At 36.0% G+C, this 25,716-nt stretch overlaps 2 protein-coding genes across 4 annotated transcripts; one reads left to right on the top strand and one right to left on the bottom strand.

Moving 5' to 3' along the window:
* The first annotated feature begins 1,490 nt into the window (after nucleotides 1-1,490).
* On the top strand, nucleotides 1,491-21,542 carry LOC135687999 (ribonuclease Oy). The gene is made up of 9 exons (XM_065204674.2): nucleotides 1,491-1,588; nucleotides 3,931-4,001; nucleotides 5,395-5,464; nucleotides 6,104-6,241; nucleotides 6,848-6,915; nucleotides 8,013-8,126; nucleotides 8,478-8,526; nucleotides 9,170-9,241; nucleotides 21,274-21,542. The coding sequence occupies exons 2-9, from the start codon at nucleotides 3,931-3,933 to the stop codon at nucleotides 21,412-21,414; spliced, it is 723 nt and encodes a 240-aa protein (XP_065060746.2). The 5' UTR covers nucleotides 1,491-1,588; the 3' UTR covers nucleotides 21,415-21,542.
* LOC135687982 (potassium channel subfamily K member 3) lies at nucleotides 9,473-25,491 on the bottom strand. Of its 3 annotated transcripts, none has more exons than XM_065204655.2 (3): nucleotides 25,382-25,491; nucleotides 15,151-15,541; nucleotides 9,473-11,543 (listed from the first exon to the last, which is right to left on the bottom strand). In XM_065204655.2, the coding sequence occupies exons 2-3, from the start codon at nucleotides 15,440-15,442 to the stop codon at nucleotides 10,918-10,920; spliced, it is 918 nt and encodes a 305-aa protein (XP_065060727.1). In that variant the 5' UTR covers nucleotides 15,443-15,541; nucleotides 25,382-25,491; the 3' UTR covers nucleotides 9,473-10,917. The 3 variants fall into 3 exon arrangements, with proteins under 3 accessions (XP_065060727.1, XP_065060735.1, XP_065060718.1); XM_065204646.2 differs by lacking the exon at nucleotides 25,382-25,491 and adding an exon at nucleotides 19,809-20,588 and having other exon boundaries at nucleotides 9,474-11,543; XM_065204663.2 differs by lacking the exons at nucleotides 15,151-15,541; nucleotides 25,382-25,491 and adding an exon at nucleotides 13,160-14,320.
* Between the last annotated feature and the right edge of the window lie 225 nt (nucleotides 25,492-25,716).

Here is a 25,716-nt window from a genome sequence, read left to right as displayed (position 1 = left end):
ATATTGTGTATTTACATTTCATTTTTACTTTATTCAGTTACTCTGTTAACAGTAGATACTTGATTATTTCTTATCATCAACCAATTGTCAGAGTTTAAGCTCTTTTTCCAAACTTTCTTGAGCCAAGAGGTTCAACTTAATGTAGATTCCGTAATCTCTCTTCATGTGAAACTACCTTTTTGGCTTTTAATATTACTTCTTATTAATTACATCTGTGGTTCAAATTTCTTGCGAACCTCAATTTTTCAGATTGTCGGTTATCTGATAGCAAACATTGTCAAATGCTTAAAAATATTGCATAATTTTGTAAGTGCTCTTAGATTTTAAATAAATTCTTGGAAACATATCCAGAATGTGGAATGCATTGCATGGTTTAAGTGATAAATATTTCGACAAATGACCCAAACTTGTAGTGCTTATTGCTGTTATTTTTAAGAGAATACCAAAAATTGCAAAAGTGACCCTTTATCGCACCACTTGTGAAAAACCTTTAATGTGCTATGATAAATTTAACTGATTTTTAAAGAGAAGTAGCAGCAGTGGACAAACTGTCTCCTCCAATCAAAGTTTTAGAATTTTTACAAGCTGAATGATAAGATCGCCTTTTCAAATTTCAATCTATCTTCCATTACAAAAGCAGTAAATATAGCTCAGTTAATACTTGGCTACGGTTAATCATGAAATAGTATTAGAAAAATCAAAACAATATGGAATCAATAAACAAGAATTTGGCTGGTTACCTTTATTATTATTCCAGCGCAAACAATGTTTTATGTGAACGATAAGGTCTCAAAATTTGAGTCCATAACTTGTTGAGGACTACAAGGCTCCTATATGGGACACCCCCAATTCTTCATGAGAAATCTTCAGTTGTCGATAAGATAAGACGTACCCTTAGTTCCATGTTTGAATGCTAAAAAACTACAATCTTTCAAGTATTACGTACATTAGACTATTACGTTTAAAATCATCAGGTAGAAAGTTTAACATCATAAAATAATTAAAATTATCATTAACGTTTACAGGTTTCAAGATCCATAAAATTCCTCTTCGTCATCCGTCACTTTCACAACATTTACAACAATTACAGAGATGTGCCCTCTAATTAAGAGAATGCAGGATACAACCCTTTTATTTGGGGGTAAAAAATCTTCTCTGAACCAGGCTGTTTATAAAAATTCAATAGAAATAAGCAAGTATTTTCTAATAGGGGCGTTTTCCGGAGTTCAAGAGGGCGCGGCCTCAAAAATTTCCGGTCACACCCATTTCAGCACCTCCACTTTTAGAGTGGTGCGCGGTCCCTGGCTAAATGCACCTACTTCGCTTGTACTCACAATGAAAGATTATCAACATTATGTTATTTTAACATAATCATTCTACTAATGTGGTCAAAATCAAAAGTTTTATAACAAACGAGGTCATCACTTTGTCACCCGTTTCACGTGATTGCCGACTGCCCAAAACCCGGAAGAAGTAAAAATCTTGATTCCCCCAAACGAGGTTGTTGATACAACAAGGAAGGCTTCGAGTTTTGAGTTTGGAGTGATATCATAGCATACCGTTGCACGGCTCTTAAAATTCGCTCAAGGTATGTTCGAACTTTAAATTTTGATTGAAAACGATACCTTTTATTCGAAAATTGACCTGTTTTGCTAGATATAGATTTTTGCTAGATAAAGGTTCAACAAAGACGACCCGAGAAATCAAGAAAAGTCTTTAAAAAAGTTAGTTTGGGCCTATATTATGTACAAGATGGAAACATTGAAGTTTCATCCAGCAGTATTAGACCATTCTGTGCTGTGGTACATTTATAACAGCGGATATAGCTATAGCAAACCATCAGCCCAAAATTCTTCAAAATGACTCGGCTATATTTATTGAAGGCGTGATTACTATTACTGTACCATAATTACCATCATTTAACAGTTGATTAAACAAATGGTTTCAGCTAATTTTCAAAAAAGGTTTTTTAGATCAATTAAAAGTTATTTTATAATTTCCTGAGCTTCAAGGGTACATAGTTGCAATCAAACAAGTGTCATGATCCTTGCCGTTATCCTATTTGTATGTGTCAACAACCCATATCATTACGAGCCATTGTTCTACTTGTATGTGTCAGCAACCCATGTCAACAACCCATATCATTACGAGCCATTGTTCTACTTGTATGTGTCAGCAACCCATGTCAACAACCCATATCACTAATGTCATTACATGCCACATTAACCAGGGATATACAAGTAAGGGTTAGAGTACCGGAGTTCAGCTCTTGATCAGAATCAGAGTTACAAAACATGTGTTTTGATCATTCTACTTCTCTCTCTGCTCGCAGGCACAAACATAACACAAGCATATCCACAGGCCAGAAATTGTTTAAAAATTGTTATTGCAAATTAATATCGAAACTGAATTTGGAAACAAATTCATTTCTGGTTTTGCCATGTATTATTTAAATGAAAGTCAAAGAACTTTATAGTCTTTTCAATTTCTGATCGATTTAGGAACATAAATTTCCTATGTGAAATTTGAGAAAAAGCCAGGGTAGAATCCATGTAGACCTCACACTGGATCTTGGCCAGTTAATTATGACGCTTTGCTGAAAGCTCTACATCTTAATGCTTACACCAAAAATTTGTATGATATAATGCATAATGGAAACTATTCATCACCCTTTTCACCAACAGCAGTTGTTTGTAAGTCATATGCTGAAACAAATACAGGCAGAAATCCCATCCATCTTGACAGTAACACATAATTTTTTCTACATTATACACCAGTTGCCAAGGAAAGTCCATGCCAGATATCTCCCTCATAAGTTATATGGATTCCACCCTGAAGAAAAAGGGCTTCCTTTAAACTAGGTACATCAGGCCAAAAGCTTTGAACTCTACTTTGTTGCTTTTTCATGATGAAAGGTATGTCCTATGGTTACTAAACTGACAAATTTTAAAAACAGTATGTGTAAATGATACTTGTATAATGTGGATTTACTATTTGTGTCTAGTAAAAACTTGGAAATCTTTCATCTAAAGTCTTTTTGTTACTTAATTTCTGATATCTTTAGACCCCAGACCTTTGTTTGCAAGAATTAAAAACAGGCCTGGTCATAAGAATTTAAACAGGGGAGCAGTAAACAGCTCTCCTAGTAATTTCCAGGTGAGCTATTTCTAGATACATACGAATATAAACAAAGGAAAAATTAATTTCAAGGAGAGCAATTTGCTTTTCAGAGCAATTTAGGAAAGCAATCTGTAGCTCTCCTCCAGCATTTGAGGAGAGCCTGGAGAGGAGCAAGAGCTATGGCTCTCCTCAAATGGCCAGGCCTGATTAAAAACCTCATATTTGACCCCTGACCTTGAATTTAAATTTCTACTTTTAAAATCTTAATCCACAAATTACAAAATGTTCAATTAAGCTGCTTAATGCAGCCTATGCCCAAGATATCTTGGATGACTTAGTTACATCTCTGCCCCTTCCTGAGTGACATATTTCCCAGAGTACTTTCATATATTAAATATAAGCAACAAAGCAAAGGTTCCTTCCTAGTATTATATTAAATAATGGATATTTTTACAAATCATGAATATTTGGATAAATGTGTACGTTGCGTGTGGTACTTTATCCAGAATAATGATAAACACAGTTACTGATAGTACGTTTCAAGCATGTACTCGTTATCAAGTGGCTTCCTCCCATTCCCATATTCAGTTTTTTTTGGTTGCATCGCATCTCGCATTCTTTTCTATATATTGAATCTTATCTTCTCTTTGCTCGGCTCGTTTCTTTTCTAGCCACTTGATAATGAGTACATGCTCGAAATGTCATGTTTTTAACAATCAAACTATTACATGTTCATTCTGGTACTAAATTTATTTGCTAACTGTATTATCATTATTATAAATATTTGGAGACTGAATATTTTCCTTGCAGATGCATTTTCTTGCTAGTTTGGCATTTTCAGTCACATTTTTCTTGCTAGTTGAAAGCAGAAATTTGTCTATGTAAGTTCAGTTTTAACTAGTTTAGTATTTAGTTGATCTTCTAAAACATTAAGTTTATCTACTGAAGTCAAATTTTTTAATTGCTATTATAATAATTTAGAGATCAATGTTATTGCTAACTTAGTTGTTTCAATCTAGCTATGTTATAAAAGGCTATGACCTGCCAATTTTCTAGCACATACAATAAGAAATTGTCAAGTAGCTAAGTTTTTTTTGTAAGCTGTTTGGTAAAAAAATTTAAGCTAAGTTTCTGCACTTGAAGCAAACAGTTAGGAAACAATCACAAGGAATACAAGCGATGAACAATGTAATTTTATGATATTTAATCTAAGTTATTGGTTGATTGTCATGAAACTTTAGAGTAAACAAAAAAAATCTCAAAAATTTTACACAGTTAACTTCTGAAGTCTCTTGCCATTGAAATAGATGTTAATATCAAATGACTTGTTTTGCTAGCACTCATCTGTTGATTTAAAAAACTTTATATGGGATCCGAAGTGTTTAAATAGAAGACATGGATGTGCAAAACTATTAAGAAACAGAAAGTACAAAGATTTGATCTAGAATTAAGAAATGAGAGTACTCAATGTTAACCTTCATATCTTATAAGATTGACTGTCTTATGAATGCACGTGTATTGATTATTTTGCATCAGGGCCTTTTTTACATACTTACTAGGGGGGCAATTACCCCTGCAACCGAAGTGGCTTTCCATTGTTTTAAACAATAGGCTATAGCCCCTTTCTTTTTATAAACAAAGGTTTGCCCCACAGCTAATTTCACTTGGAAAAGGCTATGTTTTGCATGGATCATCAAATAGATTGTTTAAGGATCTATAATACAATTAATTTCTCAAAACTAAGTCCCCCTCTAATATTGGACAGGAATGAAGCTCATTAAAAGCACCCACAAATCTTGCACAAAACTTAATGGCACTTCGGGTCAGAAGTTGTAAAACTTAATTTGTTACCAGTGATTTTTTGTTGAATATGAGCTATTATACCCTCTGATTAACATTCTATAGTCTACAGTTCCATCTCTTTTTTCATAAATAGTGAACACGTTGGCCCCATCCTCAGATATTGGCCCACATTAAGCTCATGGACTTCACATTAGACTTATATTCTCTTCCTATGGTTTTGTACCTTTCCATACTAAATTTGAGAGCCAGTTCAGTGAACTAAGATAAAATATAATTGTAAATGTTCATCCATAAATTTGAGTGTTATTTCCTCCTTCCACTATTTTTTGGATTGTGCCGGTGTTGTTATTTGACCGTTTTTGTGTTGTATTGGGTAATTTCCCTACTTGGCTGTTTGCACATGTTTTTATATTAGATTTCTTCAGGAAAAGATACAGAAAGTTATTTTAAATTCTCTTTTACATGACACAGTGGTGAAAAACAATGGGATCATATCATATTTACCCAGCAGTGGCCAGAGTCAGCATGTGAACATGTCAATGTGAGGTTTTTTGAGATTGCTACAAATCATTATGAATGCTTATTCTTTTGACTTAAAATATTTAATATTCATTTTGATATTACGTGATCAGGCGGCGCAAAGAATTGGGGAAAAAGTGGGGGGGGGTCTAAGAAAGTGTGCAAGTGGGGGGGCCTAAAAAGTGCGCAAGTGGGGGTCTAAAAAAGTGCACTGGCTAAAACCAAATAAAAAGGGGCTTTACTGGTGGTTCTCTTCTTGATATTTTGCATCTCTTGCAAAAAGTGGGACCCTAAAGCCCCCAGCCCCCCTGATCCACGGTGCTTGATGATAAGTCTTACTGTTGGAAAATGAAACAAGAGATTTTTAGATGTACTTGCCGCAACCCTGTCAAAATAGTCTTTGTCTATGATTTCCCTGTGAATTCCATTGCCTGTTTGTTTCTCGACTATTTTATCGCAGCGGTGTCCAAATTTTTCGTTGCTGGGGGCCCCTAACGGTTGGGGGCCCTTAGTTTTTGAACTAAAGGTAACTTTAGTCCGTTACGTCACTGGATGGTGGTTACTGCGAAATGACTAACGGAAAAAATATATTTTCGTTCCATTGATTTCCTTTTGGTATGTAGTGTTTAATTTCACATTGGAATATTTCCTTTCAATTAAGGCATCTGGACAGCATTCATGTAAAATTCCAAGTTCTACAAATGCATGGGCTGTTCATGGCATTTGGCCCAGCATGGGTGATACCAAAGGTCCAAATTACTGCAATGAGAGTTGGAGTTTTGATCCGTCCAAAATCCAGGTAGGATTTTTTTGAATTTTTTTATTGGATCACATTATTTGAGTTAGTTGCAATTGGTAGTGTAGACTAGGTGACCAACGTTGGCTTACCTGCAACATGTTTTGGAGCATCAGGTTTTGCTTTTTTCACAAGACCTGCATACTATTCTTGGTCGTATCTACTAAAAAAATTTGCGGAACCATAAAAATTTGACGTGGTCAAAGCTCTCTTTCCGTTATTTAATTAGAAAACAGTTTGTTTTTCAATTGGATATTTTCTAAAGGCGTGTGATTGATGGAAAAAAAATTTTAGACACACTAAAAGCCTATTTCTCTCTCTCTCTCTCTCCTGAACGCTTGTCAAATGGACTAATAGCACACCCGATTATGGCGTGTGTCTTGAAAAGAAAAATTTGGTAAAAATTGTAATTGAATCATTCCAGTTATATTTCAATTTCTATAGACCACACATAGTTCTTTGTCAACTGTTTTTAAATTTACCCGTAGAAATTTTGAAAGATAATGTACTTTGTGACGATCATTCCACGAACACAGATCATGAAATCTGCCATGTTGTGGTAGCAGTTGCTAAATATTTTGTTTATTTTGAATTTGTTTCATTTTTAAGGGGATTCTGTCAGAATTGAAGGCTGAGTGGCCAAATTTATATACAGACACAGAACTGTACAGCTTTTGGTGAGTTCTCTTAAATCATACGTTGATAATTTTTAGACAAGAACTTACTGTAGTTGTTGGATGCCAGATGGTACAGAGACTGCCGTCTTAACAATTGAAAAGAAAGCATATTCTACTCCTTGCTACGTTTCATTAGAATCAGGAGATGTAAGGATGCAATAGAAAGTTAGGGCCTTAACATGGTATCTTGAAAAATATTACACTGTTCCTTCATGTTTTTCAAGCTAGGACTTAACTTGAAAGTTAGAAAATTGCCCCCAAAGCTTCTTGAAATTTGGTATTTTGTATATAGAGATTGTATTTAACTGGTTTCAAACTAAGTATTGAGTATGCAGGGCTCCGAATACCCTGGGTACCAGACTCACTTTTATATAGTGAGTCTGGTACCCAGGGTAGGCTCCGAACAAAGGATGTTCTCGTTGTGGTAAAGGTCGCCGCCATGTGTGTATCTGTTAAAGTGCGATGTTTGTGGCGCATAGTATGTTGATACCACAAACACGCTATTTACTCCTAGGTTTGATAATAAGGAAGCATGTTGTCGTCAGTTTCTCAGACAAGAGTCATGAAAACTTTTTGTTGATAAAGGCCACAGAAGATTTCTGCAGAATAAAATGCTGAAGAAGACAAGTGGTAATCGGGGGAGTGGGGGAATATGTCAAGCTATATACCCCAAATAAACCTAGTTCCCTTTTGGTTTGTGCTTTTGTCTCTTTATGTATTTCTTTATCTTTCCCTTTTTACATTTAAGTGTTTCATTTCTTTATACTTCTTTTAAGTTATTTCTTCTTGTTTCTCTCCGGACGCAAATTTCAAGTAGCCACCCCAAGATCATCCCCAGCAGCTCTATCTCACTAAGCTTTATGAAAATAACTGAATGTTTTGTACATGCTAGCTTGGTCCGGTTTTTGTAGGTTTCCGTAGTGATAACAATCTAAACAATACATATATTTTTCTTCATATTTGTATAATAAAACTCGTATTGGAACCTTTGAGAATGTATGTATACACACTTATGTATTTATTATAAATTGATTTTAGCACTATTCAGTGTTGATAAATGGCATAATTTTTGGGTGAAATGCATTTTTTAATCAAAGGGAACATGAATGGGTGAAGCATGGAACTTGTGCTGCAAGTCTTGACTCCTTGAGGGGCGAAATGAAATACTTCAGTACGGGGCTGTCTCTTCATAAGAAATATGATGTCATGGGGTATGTATTAATTTATATACGGTGAAAAGGTTAAACTTGTCTGTTTTTAAATACGTCATAGGGAAATCCTCTTCATTAAAGAAACGAATCCAAGAACATTTGGCGTAATCGCTTTTTATGTCAATTTGTCTCTCCTAGCGAAGGGTACATTTCAGCTATATTCCAACTGTATACCCATGACTGATAACAAATTTCTTTTTGAATCAGTAATATATTTATGCCAGAAGAGTTGCAGATCCCTAACGAAGTGACGTATCAGCCTCATAGATGTTTGTTTATTCTGTGTAGATTTGTTGCAAAATGCTGCTTTTTTCTATTGTTCTTTCATTTAAATGGTGTATATGTTTGCAGCACCCTTGCAAAACGTGGAATTTCACCCTCTCGATCAAAGACTTATGACGTGAGTAAAACTCTACATAATTCTGACTTATTTATCTTTTAATGATAAGTAGTTTCCCCTGGTTTTTGCAATATCGTGACGTTTCTGAATTCTTATTCCGAGTTTCAAGGTACAGGTATGTCTATACTGCATTTAGAACTCTCCAACAGACCGCTAAATGTAATTTTCTTTATTTTACTATCATTATCCTTCTATAGAGCTACACTCATTTTTTTATAAGAAACTGGCTATAAGAAACGAGTACTGGACAGTCGGAAAAAATTAAGAAACTCAGTACTCGAAGCAAATGAATTAAGAAACTATTAAATCGTGATAAAACTGAGAACAACGAAATTTTGTAAAATCCAAGAACAAGATTGCCCTGTTAGCCTAGAACTTAAGACACAAGGGATAAAAATATACTTCCCACATCTAAATACAGAGTCAGAACGGAAGCCAATCTCTTGACGTGATAAAAAAGGTCACAAACATTTCATAGCATCATTCATGATATCATAATTAAGAAACTCTTAAGAAACAATGAGTATTGAAATTTCCTGAACATTAAGACACTGGAGTACTCAACATCGACCTTTGTTTCTTATAAAAAAAATGAGTGTAGACACTGAGACTGTTGCAATCAGGCATTTTTATTTTTCATTAGCTCACTGATGTTGTCGGAGTTCTTCAAGATGAATTTGGATATTCTGTGTGTATTGGCTGTGTTTACAATCAGGTATCTGTCATATCTTATTCAGGTGGTTAGCATTTAAGGTTACGGTAAACGTTTTCTGGATGAGAACATCCATTTTTCGATTTTTTCACATTCAAGTAGCCGAACTTCCAAGACACACAATGATACCAAATTTGAAAAAAACAGAAATTTTGAAAATGGAAAAAATCCCATGAAAACGAAGGGTTCCATAAATTTTTTATCAAAACTTTAGTTAAGGTCTGAAAATCTTTTGACCTGTTAAGCCGATTATAGATGCTTTGCGGTTGTGGTCGCATGTCTCATTTACAATATCGCATGGCACATCTATGTATCCAATGTACGGCCGTGTTTATTTAAACAGGCTTATTGATCTTAAAGCTTCAAGTGACTTGGCCCGGATTACACTGTGGTTTACGAGTGTAGCTTGCAAGTGCGATCAGTAAAATCCCGTTTCCCCCGGACTTGCAATTCCTCTACATACAGGTACGAAAAAGCTATTTTGTAACCAAGGAACCAATCGAATGGCTCAAAACTTTGCACACGGCCAGGACAGATGTCGGGTAACCAAAGAGTGCCTCAAAATTTTTGTATTTGCTCTGGTCCATCTTTTATAGCCCAATACAGCAATGAGAGGGAAGAAAAATTGTTTGCCAATTTTTGGCATGGTATAGTTTCAAAGGAAGAAGGAATTTGAAAAATCGGAGACATACTTCGGTAGCTAAGGATCTGCGCTTCCTTGCATGGACTCTTTTTGCAAATATTCGGGAACTTAAAATTATCTGACTCGTGCTGTGAATGTAAAAACCCGATTAAACCGTGATTATTTTTCCCTTCTTATTTGATTGGGTAGCTTCTAATAGTATTGTTGGATACCATACTGAACTTGGCATGAGCTGTGAACGAGCAAAAGAACATAGGATATTACCGATAAAGACGCTGTCTTTGTTAATTAAAACATGTACAGTTACTTAATTTCTACATTTACAGCTTACTGTTATTATTTTCATCAAGCTATGTCGCTAATATAACATTAAACTACAAAATGTATAAAAGATAAAAGCTTCAAAAGGTGCTCGTCACCGTAGTTCAGTGACGTCACTCAACGTGGCTTTAATATTTTCAGAGATATTACTTGCGAGGCATAATAATTTCACACCTGACGCAAAGGTAGTAAATAAGGGATCCACAATTATTGAGAAAATTCTTATTTATAAACAGTCTCAAGTTGGTTGGCAATAATAATCTTTCGAACAACAAAACTCCGAGCGCGTCAGTAGAATACCAAGCGGGAAGCGGAAGCACTCCACTCCTATCTTGTATTTCCGCGCTCGAATTTGTGTGACTCTGCTACCCAGGGTCGCCTTGAATATTTTCAGAAATGGCAAAGATGAATTGTGAATTTCTTGAATTCATCTTTGTTTAAGATGCTTCATTTTTTCCTGCAGATAGGACACTCTTGTAAATGTTAACATTGCTTCTCGACCGTCTATTTTTCCTTGGTTTCTGACATGCCATAGGTTAGCGCGGATTGTCACTGGGTATGCCTCACTTGGAATGTTTCTTTTTCTTCTCCTTGTAATGTTTCCCATCTCTGCCATCGGCAGCTACCTCTCTACCCTTTATGATTAATTAAATTTTCTTCAAATCAATTATTTTGCAATTTGTCTATAATTTTCAGATCTCATTTTCAACACTTGTTATTTCTCATCTTTATCTCCGGGTTTCGCATGAACCTCCTCTTCGGGGCTTTTCTCGGCCACCCGTACGAGTCGTGTAGTTTTCCTTCTCTTTGCAACCATTTTTTCTTGTATCTTCTGCATTGGATGGACTTTCATTTGCGGAAGAACAACCTTGAGCTCGTCTGCAGCTTGTATTATACTTGACAATAACGAAGAAAGTAAGGAAAGGCCAATGATTAGGTTAAACCCTCTTACAAACATCATGAAAACCTCCTTTTGAGAGCTGAACTCATGTCCCTCGTTAGGAACGAGGTCTCCGAATCCGATTGTGGAGTAAACAATGAAACAGTAATAAATACCCTCTATATAAGACCAGTTCTCGGATACCTTGTACATAAGACCGCCCAGAAGGAGCACCGTGATGTTGAGAGCGGCCATGCCTGCGACCACTTTTAATTTGATATGTTTCAATTCCTGCCTACGCAGCACCGTCTTTTCAAATTTTGACACCAGGTTGGTGAGTAATGAAGTGATTACGTCACCCATTACCTTTAGTGTCCATAAATTCAATGGTATTCCAACCAACGCATAAAATAACAGGATAATCCTGCCCGCATCCGTCTTCGGAGTCATGTGACCATACCCTGTAAAGACAATTAAGAGATATAGCTTATGCCAATGTTGAGAGACTTTTATCGTTAAAATTAGGTTTGGCAATTGGCTTTTACACGCAGTGTCACGTGAATCCAATATTGCTCTAGATACATACGTTTGTAGACTAAATACACTTCAAAGTTTTCAATGCTAAATTTTCAATGCAAAAGTTCCAATGACAAATTTGCTGAAACTTCTTGCATCACTGAATCTTTCATAACTGTACGCTTTATTACAGTTCTCTCTTCTGTCACCCAGCTTCCCTTTCTCTGCATGTTTGTAGTTAATAACCCAAACGGGGTACTAATTAATGATCTTGTTTGCTCGCGGATGAGCTAATTACTTCAATGTAGTTCTTCCTACTCAATCTTGCATTGGTTCCTTGCTCATTTTTCTAAAGACTCGATCATTTGCTGAACAGATTAAACTCTATGTGGATGTTTGCTTTCTTTTTCAACTCTAATGCTTTCTTGCAAAGCTTGATAGGATTTTGCCATCTTAATTGCTGTAAAGCAAGTCCATTGAAGGGATCGGAACCTAATCGCGATATATGCTTTATTGACGTTGCATCGACCATCTGCAATACAATTCATGAGCTTTTAATCAGGGATTTTAATCAAAAATCAAGAATTCGCTTCAGTTCAGCCATCATGCCGAAATCTTCATTGAAACACGATCTTGAATGCGCACATAATCCAAAGGGTTTCATTTTCGCGCGCTTGATTGAAAGCTGCATACCTTAATAATTCGAATAACTCCGCAAGGGGAGGGGACTGGTTCTTTCTCTAAACTTGACGCTAGCGGGGGAGCCAACCCAAGACTGGGGCTTTTTTAGGGGCAAGGTTATTCAAACATGACATTCTTTAGCGACTATCTATTTGATACACCTAATATGTTTACGAAACAATAAGATTTATTACCCAAAAAACTGCATAACATTCAACTGGTTGAAAAGGTTTCGTATGAAATCATGGTTTTATGGAAAAAACCTTGTGACAAAGTTGTTATATAGCGTTTTCTTTTTAAAAATCTAATTGCTCAGAAAAGGGGGCTTGTTCGAGACGGGGGCTAATTCGAGAGGAAGGCTTTCACAAATTATCACATTACATAACAAATATGATATTTTGCTATTCTAAGTTGTTTTCATTTTGTCTTGCTATCCTCACCCAAAGTTTGCCTCACTTTTCTTCGATGTAGCATCAAAAAATTATTTTTGGGCTGTATGCTTAGCTATGCTGAGAGATGAATATTTTCTAAAGCAAGGAACCCCTTTTTATATTTAAGAATTATTTACACAAAGTTTATAAGCTAAACAAGCGGTAAAAACTAGAGATGGCTAGTCTTCTTTGAGTGTTGTAGATTCGAAACTTTCATGTTATGTTGTCAATGATGGAAAACCATTTTTAAAGCCAATTACTTGAAATATTATATTTTGTGTTTATTTGGCACTGAAGTTCCGTCACTCAAATAAAGACAATGGCAGCGCTAAATATGTCGTGCAACGTTATCTTGTAAAGACATTAAGTGTGGAAGTAAAGAAAGGCATGAAGAACAATGATTGAATATTTTGACTTGGAAAAGAGAGAAGCTTCAAAGGGCAACCTACCAATAGTCGTGACAACAGATCCGCAAAAATACATTGATGAGTAAAATGTCCATTTGGACTCGTAGTGTGTCAATTTGTATACAAGTTGGATTTCTGTAACAATCCGATCGAATTCCTTCCGAGTCAAATTATCTTTTGCGCGTAACTGGTGAAATATTTCGGTCATTTTGCTTTCCCCTGTGTTCCTACCATTTTCAGTTGCTTGAAAGATGAACCCACCAACCATGAGATAGAAGCAAAAGCCAGCAAGCAACGCAATGAGTTGCTTTGCGTTCCTTTTCTTCATGCTATTGCTACCCCATCTATGAATTGAGACCGAAAAAACTCGCTAGAACTGTCATCTACACCCTTGCCTTGTTGTGTGTTAGCTCTCTACTGCGTTGCTCTATCGCGACTCCAGATCATCCAACCAAATAATCGTTTCGATACAGCCGCTAGTCCATCTTCACATCCTCTCAATTCACGCTCGGAACGAGTTACTTCTGTCCTCTTAATACCCGTTTCTAGGCAACCCTATATAATTCCTTCTTTATATTTAACTTCCAAATCCTTACAGCTTTCTTTTGTCTTTATCGCGATAATCGTTTCAATCGGTTCTTTTCATCCAAAAAAGTTTTTAACATCGAAAAGTGATTCATTTGCAGCAAACGATTAAATGTCCCTGGAGTAATTATCTGCTGCCATTTTCTAATTTTGATGAACCCCATAGCGTCAAACGACGCTAAAACCAGTGTTTCGCCGTCCCAACATTGTTTCAGGTCAATGCAAATAGCGAGATGAAAAGCTCAACATTGCAGTTCTGTTTCGAATGACATTTACAGTCTTCGCCGTTATATTACAAATATTTACCCTCCCAACATTGATGTCTGATGAACAATTTTCGCTTATTTAAATTTTCTCTAAAAGCCAACTCTCTTGTTGCCGTCTTCCTGAAGTTATTAAAATGCTTTTATTTATTGAAAAAAGATTGAATTCAATTTTGACATATAAGGTTGGATCATTTGTTGGTATTGTAAGGATCTTCAATTTTCAAATGGAGTTTTTAGCATTTCGTTTTTGATATAAATTTCGCATAAAAAAAAAGATCCAAAAATAAAGTCAATTATGCTAAAATCTTATAAGTAGTTTCTTCCGTACAATTAAGATAAAAATAATAGGCGAAAAATTAGATTGTTGTTTCCTTTTTTCATTTCGTTTTTTTTTTTAAGAAATCTTGTCTATAGTCCGAAAAACTTTTAATATTTTGAACCTTTATCAACCACGCGTGGCATCGTCCCTTAAAATGAGCAACTTCATTTTGATTTCTTCCTTTTTTAATCTCTATATCGGAATAGGCTTTTGAAATTGTTGCCGTTGTGAAGCTCCCATTATGTTCGCAGGCGTACCCAGGCTCCTTATCTTATTCTAAACTATCATGGTAGGTCAACCTCGTTATCATAGACACACTGTGTTTCAAGCTTTTGCCTCTGGTTGCTGCAATCCAATCTCAAAACTTTCACATGTCATACTTGTTTAATATTGTGGTCCTGACCACGTACACCCATGTTTGTCACCTGCTATCCATTTTTATTTCCTTTCACACAACTTTTTGTGCTTCCATGTACCACTGTACTAGTAAATTCCTGGTTTGCTCCAACTGTGGGATTGTTTGAAGAAAAGAGTATATCTAAATAATTTCTGTTGTGTGTCAATGTTTCCTCTCTGGGTATATTTTTGGATTAAAAAAGGCCTTGGCTCATAACAATTTGCTTGAAGAATAGATATATGAATTTTTTACCAACCAATTGCTGTCAATCGGACTGAAGAAAATCATCATCATTTTCTTCGTCAGATTCATATCACTCGCATAATATCCACCCTCCACCTCAAGAAGTATAAATCTAATTAAACATCTTAATTCGATATGTTATGTTTTCCTGTGAAATGTCTAATCAGAGAAATATAATTATGTGTTTTGCTAATATGGGTATAACTGAAATATTTACACCTACCTATTGTCGTCACAACAGATCCACAAAAATAAAATGCACTGTAAAATGACCAGGAGGTTTCTCCAAAATGAGAAATCTTAAAAACATCTTCGATTTCACTTTTCGTGATGCTCACAAATCTGTCAAAGGATAAGCTGCCATTTCCAATGTCATATTTGTTGTAGATCTCTCTAAGTGCCTCGTCAGTTTTATCCGGTTTGTCCTCCACTTTCCAAAATATCACTGCACCAATTACCAGGTACACGAAAAATACTGCTAGAAGAATCAAGACTTTCCTTTTGTGCCAAGCCATTTTGGCTCTCTGTCCTTCTTTGAAGTGATTCAAATTTTCAGCTGTGCTTCATTGTAATACGCACAGTTCTGCTTGTGTTGTGTTAACCAATTTCAATGCCTGAAAGTAAGAAAGACCTCTCTTACAAAACACTACAGTGCAATCGATGACACCAAATTCACATAATTAATGCTAGCTGCTTTTTGGCATTTAATGTCCTGATATTGAGAACTTTTTTCGGGTCTAAATTTTAATCAAGAACTTGATTGAAACATGTGCTTGGATTTTTCTTCCTATGATGTCACATTAGTTAGATTTCCTGTATTTATTTCTTCAATTTATGCGTGGTTCTGTATTCTCGGTTTTTCTGATTTAGGCGCATGCCGCATTATAAATATGTTTGCAGTCTTAATGATTTCCTGTCATAAACACTGACTGCAAGGCCAAACAATGACGTTCTTTTTAAAGTTTCTACAAATTTCAAACAAGCATTGTAAAAGCGCAACACAACCCCGGTCTTATTTGTTAGTAATTACATGCAAAGCTGGGAATGATCATGGTTTTTACTGATTTAAGCTTAGTTGTAGATTTTGTAGATGAATGAAAACCACTGCCATTGCTTTCAATTCTACATTAATTCTATGTAAACGTTAGAAGAATGTTTGAGTAACTGAAGAATGGCAAGGATACAAATTTAGAAATGACAGGAGGTACTAAATCAGATAATATGAATAATAGTGGCAGTGCCTATATTTAGGTTGGTTGTCATGGGTTGGAAGTATTTGATGTTTCTGTTGGCAGCTGGGAAACCTTGTCATGTCGTGTCTCTTTTCGTTTTTGCATCTAGATATACTTTGTGCTCCTTCTATCAGCCTTTTTCTAAAACGTTGATTTGAAAGATCACAGATGCAGGTTGAAGTGAAAGCAACAAAGATAACTTTCAAACTGTCCTAATGGGTTTGATGTGTTCAAGGCACCGAGAACGATTGTTTTTCAATGTAGTCAAGATTGTTGATAAGCTGCATAAGTGACAGGCACGCCGGAGCAAGGGGGAGGTAGCCAGGGGGGAGGTAGCCAGGGGGAGGTAGCCAGGGGGAGGTAGCCAGAGGGAGGTAGCCAGGGGGAGGTAGGCTAAACTTATCATCAAGGCATCAATAATTTTTTACGATAACTCTTCAGTTCTGTAGATTACACAAGCATTTTCTTTAAAGCGTAGCTAGAATTCTATATAATGTGATTATTTTGCTGTAATAATTTTGGATTTATTGTAGTTCCACCTTGATGTCTAATCGACATAATATTGCAAAATTTTCTAATAGTTTGAACTTCATTGATAAGCTTGATAAGTAATAGACAGGGCATATAGCCTGACAATCTGACATTCAAGCTAATATTTGCTTTCTCAACAGATTTTGTAGTAGGGAGTCCAGGCTTTCATAATCTGCCAGGTGACTTTTTTGAAAGTGTATGGGTTTCAGGTGACTGATGACGTCATTTAAGGGTAAAAAATCAGACAAAATCATCGCTAGCTCTTTACTGGAGTGTTATTTTTTTACACATCGTGACTCGTCTCGTTGCAAATTTTCAATTGATGTATATTTAAGCATGATTTGCCGCCATCAGAATTTTCATTATAACGTCATCAAAATTTTGCATGACGTCATCAAAGATCTTCTTGTCATTAAATGATAAGTTGGCATAACTTTGTATTAATATGAGGCTGGATGTCAGCAAAAGCATTTCCTCCATAATTTTTTCAATCAAATAATTAGTATTTAGATAATTTCAATTACGTTTGTGCGAACTGCAGTAGCCAAAGTTCGAATTAAGGTAGTGCTATCTGACGAGTCAGTCACTTCTTCCTCCGTAGTTGCAAAGTCTTGCTCCCACTCTGAACCGGACAATAAGTTCTTTGCATCTTCATTTCACTGTTGCACTAAGTCGGAAGAATGTCTTGGAACTATAGGCTATCCAAGATGCCCTCGCGCTGGGCTGAAGGTACATGACTTTCTTCAATAAGACTATCTTTTGCTGCGAAATATGACCATCTCATCAATTCTCCATCTGGCGTTTTCTGCTGGTGGATTTACATATGGATTTGACTCCTTGCACATGAAAGTAAAAGGGAAACCTTCATTTCCTCGTTACAGTACACCCTCAGGAGTTGCAAGACTAGTGCTTTGGTTTTGATGAGATGTGCAAATGCCTTTTCGATAGAGACAGCCTTGCCAGTCTCGAAAGCTTGGTGGTCTTCGTTCATTATTGAGACTGCTTTCGTTTTCTTGGATTTTTGTGTGCACAACAAAGTAGAAGTGAGTCATCAAGGCAAGTGCATAAAAAAGTTTAGAACAAAAGATACTCCAAGGTAAAAAGGGTTTTTTACAATGGTGCAAACAAGGGGATCTAATTAAACTTGCGATTTCCAAGCACCGAGGGTCACAGGCTCCAGAAAATTCCATTGGTTATAATTTACGAACAAGAGGCATGGGAGACTTTAAAAGCAAATAGAAGTCCTTCCTAGATGTAACCACAAAAAGGCTGAAACCAGAATGATTTTGCATGCTAACTCGAAAGATGCAAAAGTAGTTGTTGCTGCGAAGGATACTGATGTATTTGTGCTGCTTGTTCATGCAATGCAAAAGCAAAGCCACAAATGAGTGGTTTATGTGCATAAACAACAAGGAAATCGTGAAGATTTGAGGCATCGCTGAAACTTTTGGTTCCAAAATTTGCCGTGTTCTCCCACAGATCCATGGAATTATGGGCTGAGACTCTCAGAAAGAGTTATCGCAGACGCAAAGACATTCGCGAAACTGTAGAACATAGTGGAACACTATATTAAAGCCGCTTAGGGACAAGGATTCGTATTTATCAAATCTGAAAACAAAATCATCTGCAGCAGTTCCACAGATCAACAATCATTCAATCAGAGAAGAATTAAATTGTGTCAACTTAACAAGATTATTTTGGTTACAGTGTTTAGATGCACTTGCTACAAGACATGTCCCAAAAGCCTGCAGTTGAAATTCAGGCGACATACTTGATCGTTTAAAGTCTAAATGATCCACAAGAAAGCAGCTTCCCCATCTCAAAAGAAGTCAAAAGGACATTTAAGGTGTGAAAAGAAAGCTTTCTTTACAGCACAAGGATATGAAGATGACAAAGGAGATGAATTTACCCATGAAGAAAATCATGCACCTTCATACCCAGCGCTAAAGACCTATAGTGCGAAGACATCTTGCACAGCCTATAATAGTGCGAAGACATTCTTCCAACTCAGTGCAACAGTCAAATGCAGATGCAGAGAACTTATGACTCTATACCAGACAATAATGACTTCCGAGGAAGAATTGCTCACTCGTCAGATAGCACTACCCTATTCGAGCTTCCTTGGCTATTGCGGTTCGCACAAATTTACTTTAAATGATCTAAAATTATGGATGAAAAAATTATGGAAGAAATGCTTTTGCTGACATCCAGCGTCATAATAAAACAAAGTTATGCCAACGTATCATTTTATGACAATAAGATCTTTGATGACGCCATGCAAAATTTTTGATGACTTCATAATGAAAAAACTGATGTCGGCAAATCATGCTTAAATAAATATCAATTGAAAGCTTGCAATGAGACGAGTCAAAGTATGTCATTTGCGACAAAAAATAACATTCCAGTAAAGAGCTAGCGATGATTTTGTCTGATTTTCTACCATTAAATGACGTCATCAGTCCCGTGACATCCAGGCATTTTCAAAAAAGTCACCTGGCAGATTATGAAAGCCTGGACTCCTTACTACCAGAATCTGTTGAGAAAGCAAACATTAGCTTGAATGTCAGATTGTCAGGCTATGTGTCCTGTCTATAAAGAAATTGTGATTTTTCGAGAGATGTACCGGTCCAATTTCGTACTTTACCGATCCACATTTTCTTTTTCGTGCTAATCCTGTTATGAAATTCTTGTGAAATCAGTTCAGTGCGTTTTAGAATAAAGTTATAGATTTAAGTAAATATACGATATTGGTTAGTTGATTAATAGATTATATTGATGTTGATTACTATGTGATCTAAAGCGCTAATGATTATCGTCCAATCAGCCCTTTCCAACATGACTAATCAACAACTTGTGCACCACGTTTTTATTCTGTCGTAACATACTACACACAGGCGACTGACGATTAGCATTAACTTCTCTTATTTTAACGTAGGAACACGCTTTCGTATTTACCAACTATTCCTTTTCTGTTTTGTAAACTTTAAGCAAACATTGTTTTCTTTACAAAACATGTTCTAACCGAATCACATATAGACTAAGAATCTTTTTGCATAAAATGTATACTTCTTAACTGAAAGCAGAGTTACAGCAGTTAAAATGATATAATTGAACTCACCCTTTTTAATCTAAATTTTCGAGCCAATATTTTAGTTTAGAGTGTTTTTGTATCACTTCACTTGTTGATAACTACTATCAGCTCGCAAGGTTTCAGTAAAACCTACAGCATTTGCTGTACTGGTGTTGTATACAATTTGAGCATATTGCAGACAATTGAATATCAAAACAATCTATGATCTTACTTCTGCTGTATTCATTTGCATTGAGTTTTTTTATTGACTTAGCTACCTTTGTTTCCTACAAATTTGTCGGGATACTTTTCGAGCAAAGAATCCAATCAATCGCAGCTGACTGTACTCATTACACAAAATTTCCATAGAGAAATCTGTAACAAAGATCTACTATTGTTTTAGTCTGGTTGTGTTTATTTTTGCCAGAATATTGCAAGTAGGCTGCCATGACAGGTCGTCTCTCCTCTGTCTTTCATCATGACGTACGTGTCAAACTGCCGTGTTCTTTTCAATAACCTTTACATGCTTAGACCCAAGGTATCAATTTGTGTTGTTTCCATATACTTTCTCGAAGCATCGAATCCACCCTGTCGAATCTACGCATGCGCTTTTTCAGAGTTCCTTGGTTACAGAGGATAGAAGACTTAGACCCCCTTCACATGAACAATTTCAGGCCGGTCTGAAACTCAGATCAGCTTGAAATTTGATGGTGCGTGCTAATTTGACTCCCGCTCACATGAACATTTTCAAACCGGTTTGAAATTTAACAGGCCTTCGTACATCCGCATTTATTGCAAATTGAGTCCAAAACAAACATGGCGCAAAGTAATTCATGTTTTATAATTTATAATGTATTGAAATTGAATTTATGTCAGTTTTCTGCTTTGCAACTTCTTTTTGTTTTGCTTCCTCAACTAATGTCTCAAAAAAGCAATCTTCTTCGGAAAATCAATCGTTCTTGCTAAAGACGAAAAAAGTTGTGCTTTGTACAGATACTGAGAGAGTTAAAATCAATTCAATGGTCAAATGGCTCCAAAATCATCAAACATGCATCCCAGAAAGCAATTGATTTTTCTCCACGAGTTTCATTTCGCCCCGATTTGAAATTCTTTTCTGCACACATGCGGATTTCAAGTCGACCTGAAATTTCAGACCGACCTGAACAACCGAAATGAACTCAGGTCGACCTGATTTTCATTTCGCCCTTTCTCATGTGAGCACCTCAAGGGCTCAGACCGCAGACTGAAATGAACTTCAGGTCGATCGAGTTCAGACCGACCTGAAATTTCTAATGTGAGGGGGGTCTTAGAATCGATTTCAATGTCCTCAACGCGCGCAAGCTATTCGAATGAAAATAAGGTCGTTGTAAATGACTGTAGCAGTTGCAGGAGCGGAAAGCTTTGGTAGATGTGGGCCTTTACATCGTTTTAGATAGTAGACCTTCAAATCGTTAAATGGTGGGCTAAATTTCGGATGGCTTTAGCTGAGCTTAACAATTCTTTTAATTTTCAGGATATTGGTCAAATGCTGTATCAAATGTACATATGTCTGGACAAAAGTCTAAGCATGATAGACTGTCAGCATTGCAGTCAAAGTTGTCGGCAAGAAGAGAAATTGGTTTATCACCCAATTGAAAATAACATCGTTTACTAGATGTCAACTTTTTATTTTGGCGATAATATGTTCGCATTTGATTGTTCTAGTTGGTAGAAGCAGAAAATCATTTTTGTATCTGTGGACGGGATGGGAAATGTTTGCTTGGGTTGATTTGTAAACAAAAACTGATCGTCTTTTCTTATTTTGCCTGTCTTTTTAGTTGCAGGGTTGCTTTTTCGGATTGCTTATTTCGGTTAAATTTGTTTAGAAACCCAGGGCACTGACTTGTAACACTTGTACATGTTGTGATCAAAACGTGGAAATTTACATGGCTACACAGTCTGACCAATGAAAGAACGGGATTGGAACCCAGTCTGAGAAGTATCCCAAAATGCTATTTTGATTCGGTAATCCTTCCCTTACCTGAAACCCGTTTATTCTCTACAACTTGGTTTGAAATCAAGTCAATAGCATGAAACTTTACATTTACATTGGTATCAAAAGTTTTTATTCTAAGATCATTTGTCTACTATATGGTCTCCCAAACGTAGCTGTAATTGTGAGCAGGATCATAGGTGTTAAAACGACTATTTCCTTGATCAAATCAAGACAGCAATAAGGCTTATATAAGGCAATAAGGCAATAAGAATTTCAACCATCAGATCGCAGCGCACCCTACCTGCTAAGTCAGGGAGATATTTCTTTGACATCCGGTACACCTTAGGTATTATAGCGAAAACTTTTTTGTTCAACTAGATATCATCCTTTTACTAAACTTGTTTTAAAAATAAAAGCATAGAACAAATTTGTGTATAAGTAGTAAATATTCTTCTACTGCTCAAAGTTACCTAGGCCTTCCTAACAACGCAATCGTACCGGATTTCTGTTTCGTGTTTTGGTACTTTTTTGCCCGTGTTTTGGCACGATCCAGTCAATTTTCTGTCCACTGTATCGACCACTCGAGTTATTCATGCTAAGTATACCAGACCAGAAATGACACCTACCTTCACATTTTTTGGCCTTGGAAGTAACGAAAACGTCAGAGAGTTGCTGTAACGGTCAATACTGATGCTCTGATGATTGTGACAACTAATTGTCATTGTTTGAATTTCGAAGAGATGTCCAAGAGGGTAACCTTAAACAGTCATGTACTTGGGTTTCTGATTGACCTGTCTCTATTTCTATCTGAAGATTAATAATTCTTTGGTATTGGTATATAGCTTATAACAGTCGATTATCATTTCGACCTGTTTTACCTAAAGAAAGTTCAAGTTCTTCTCAAAGTACTTGCTTATTTCAAAGGTATTCCTAAATTTTAAACAGCCAAAAAATTTCCCAAAGACACAGTGTTGCAACGCATTCAGCCCACCTTGTATAGAAAAAGCCCATAGGAACTAAATTCACTTGCCTATTTACTCAAGTTTTAGTGAGTTAAAAAATTAAAACCAGCACATTTATTATTCTTTTTTCTTCTCTACGATACGTTTCCTATCTCTAAAATGCATCTTTAAGCCAAATCTAATTTTTTGGCTTATATTGAAAGAATTTTCCCTTTTAAACACGCCCAGGAGTGTATTCAAGCCGTTAAGCTAGCATGCCATGTAATACGTAATATGATATTATTACCATCGCAGTCAGTCTAACTACGCCATTATACCATTTCAAGGGAGGCAGAAGTGTAAGTTAATTGAAGCCACATAAATCTAGTTGGACTGCACTACCAAAGAAGCAGAAACTAATTTGAACTGCTCCAAAATGTTCCAAAAAGTGACTCCAAAAAATTTAGCAATTAATCAATCATCGTAACCTGGGAAGCTAATATGCTTATGTTTTATAACTGTTCATCACTGTCACACATGAAGCATTTGAAAGTAGGTGGGTGCAGCATTGAAGATCATTTTGTAAACGGATACAGAATCCATTTTGAAACATGTACAACATCCGTTTTTAAACGAGGGGAACCTGGCCGAAATGACCCTCTACTTTATGTATTGGATAACGGATCAGAAACAATTCTATTGATTATTATAAACATCGATACTCATGTTATGGAACAGGCGGACATGGCGAATCCGGAAAGGTAACATGTTCTGCTGGATGTCACACTGGTAGGAGAGCATTCCCTGACTGTAGGTAACCTGAGATTCGTTAATACAGTCAAAAAACTGCTCAACGTGTATGACACGAGGTTAATCGGATCATCCCATCCGGATTTCCTAGGTTTGCCAAACAACAATTCCTTTAAAAGATTTCACAAGAAGGGAGGCTACCTGGCGTTAAAAAACTGATGAATCCCGTGATTAATAATTGCTTCTTTGTCAAAAGCACGGTTTAATCGAGTGTACCCTGCATAACAGCCACCGAAAGTCGAGGGCGGAATTGAACAGAGGAGCGGAGAAGCAGATGAGCTAGCTGAGAAGAAAAGAAAAGTCCCCTTTCCGGGCTCGAAATTGTGTGGCCCTTGTTAATCAAGTCAAAGGGGACACCATTTTCATGAGAGAAATTTGTTTTGCAGACCTCAGTGTTCACCTATAGAATTTCGCCTTCATTAATTATTTATGCCACCAATCCCAAATTTATAAGTCAGCTAGGCTTATAAACTATATACCATTTCGTGATATTAGACTGATTTGAAATAAATTTATTATACGGTTGCATAATTCCAAGACTGATTCTTTGTGCTATTTTATCAGCGAATGTGCAATAGTCAATAAAAAGTTTATTAGAACGTTTCTTGATAAAGAAAGCGGAACCTTTGCTTTTATTATATAGCACAACAAACAGTAATGAAAAAAGCAAGGATTGAATAAGGAATTACCTTTGTCGATCAAGCTAGTTAAAAATTAAAGGCTACAAAATAAGTAAATGCTAGGAGTACAGTGTCTGTGTTTTTTCTTTATCGTGCAAAAGTTTAATATGTTGCTGAATTTTAATCTAAAATAATATGAATTTTTTCGAGTTGTAGTAGCTTCCCTGAGGTGCAAGTGAATTCTTCATTTGCATCAATGTTTCTGACAACATCTTGATCTTACATCAGTCTTTTACAGCAAAAAAGGGTTTGTCTTATCTCAATTTTTTAATACAAGAGTGCATTGCATAGGCCATTGTTGAGTTTTTCACTTGCTGAATGACAGAAAGCCAGGCTCTCAAACAACACCCTTTTTCATTCAGTATAACCTTTTGGAAAGCAAGTCTTTGTCTATATAAAGAGGATGATAATAGACTATGGCTTAAAGCAATGGAAAAGGCACCAGTGCTGGAGGGGTGACTGACCCCCTAGATAGCTATGTAGATAGCGAGTTGAATAAGGTCCCGCAAGAAAGTTTGTTTACAAGGTGGTAATGTAAAATTTCCCAATGAAATCGAATTTTAAAACTATTTAAACTGGCAACTTACCAACGGTCAGTGTCTAAAACTGTGGTTTTACAACTGCACCTAACATTGTACATTGGCATAATTGTAAATTTAGTTTGGCACGGAATCTTCATGCAAATTAAAAGGCTAGATCCTCTTGCACAAATTCCAAACCAAACCAAATCAATTACAAATACTTTATATTTGAACGCAGAGTGTATCTTATATGTTCTAATATCACCCTCCTTGCCATTCACACGACGAAATACAAACGACGCATAGAAAAAATCTCGTTACGTCCTTCATTTATAGAAATAAAATCTAAACTGTAAGTCTTTTATTTATATAACTACAACATGTTCACTTAGAAATTTTTGAAACCACCCAAAACAGACATCTATTGCATTTTAAGCAGGAAACTCTTGTTCTCTGTTCAAAAGGGTTTATAAAGTAATGGTTAGGCCAACCAACGATAAATTCTTATAAATGTTCATTGTTGACATTATCATTAGAAACCATTTAAATGACTTGATCACAGCTCTAATTTTCACAGATTTCCAGATTAACAGATTATCATAATTTTTCAGCGGAAAATGTATTTTCGTTTCCTTGAAATAAATGACATATTGATCGATCCTATTGGATAAATAATGATCAAATTAAAACATACCTTTATGGCTTTTTCCAATGTCGTGTTCACCTCATCTTTATATAAAATGTGGTTCCAAGCCTTTCTGTCTCCGTTTTCCTAATGATCGAGTTCAACGCATGACTAACAATGACAATAGAGATATAATGTTATTATTTCATGGTCTACAAAAGCAATCAGATCGTAAAACTTTTACTGTGGGCAGCTGGTTGTCAGTAGTTTCTTGTAAAGTTTTTTAGTCTGTTTATTTATGTTTTGTTTAATTTAGTTGTTTTCAATAGCTAATAGAGAATATTCTCGACTTTTTTGCGTCCTGTTTAACTTAGTCGGTCAATCAAATTAATATTTCAGGTTTA

This window comes from Rhopilema esculentum, chromosome 10, assembly GCF_057945365.1.
Source record: "Rhopilema esculentum isolate cy_ngs chromosome 10, ASM5794536v1, whole genome shotgun sequence".
Taxonomy (NCBI): Eukaryota; Metazoa; Cnidaria; class Scyphozoa; order Rhizostomeae; family Rhizostomatidae; genus Rhopilema; species Rhopilema esculentum.
This window is presented reverse-complemented; position numbering and strand designations above follow the sequence as displayed.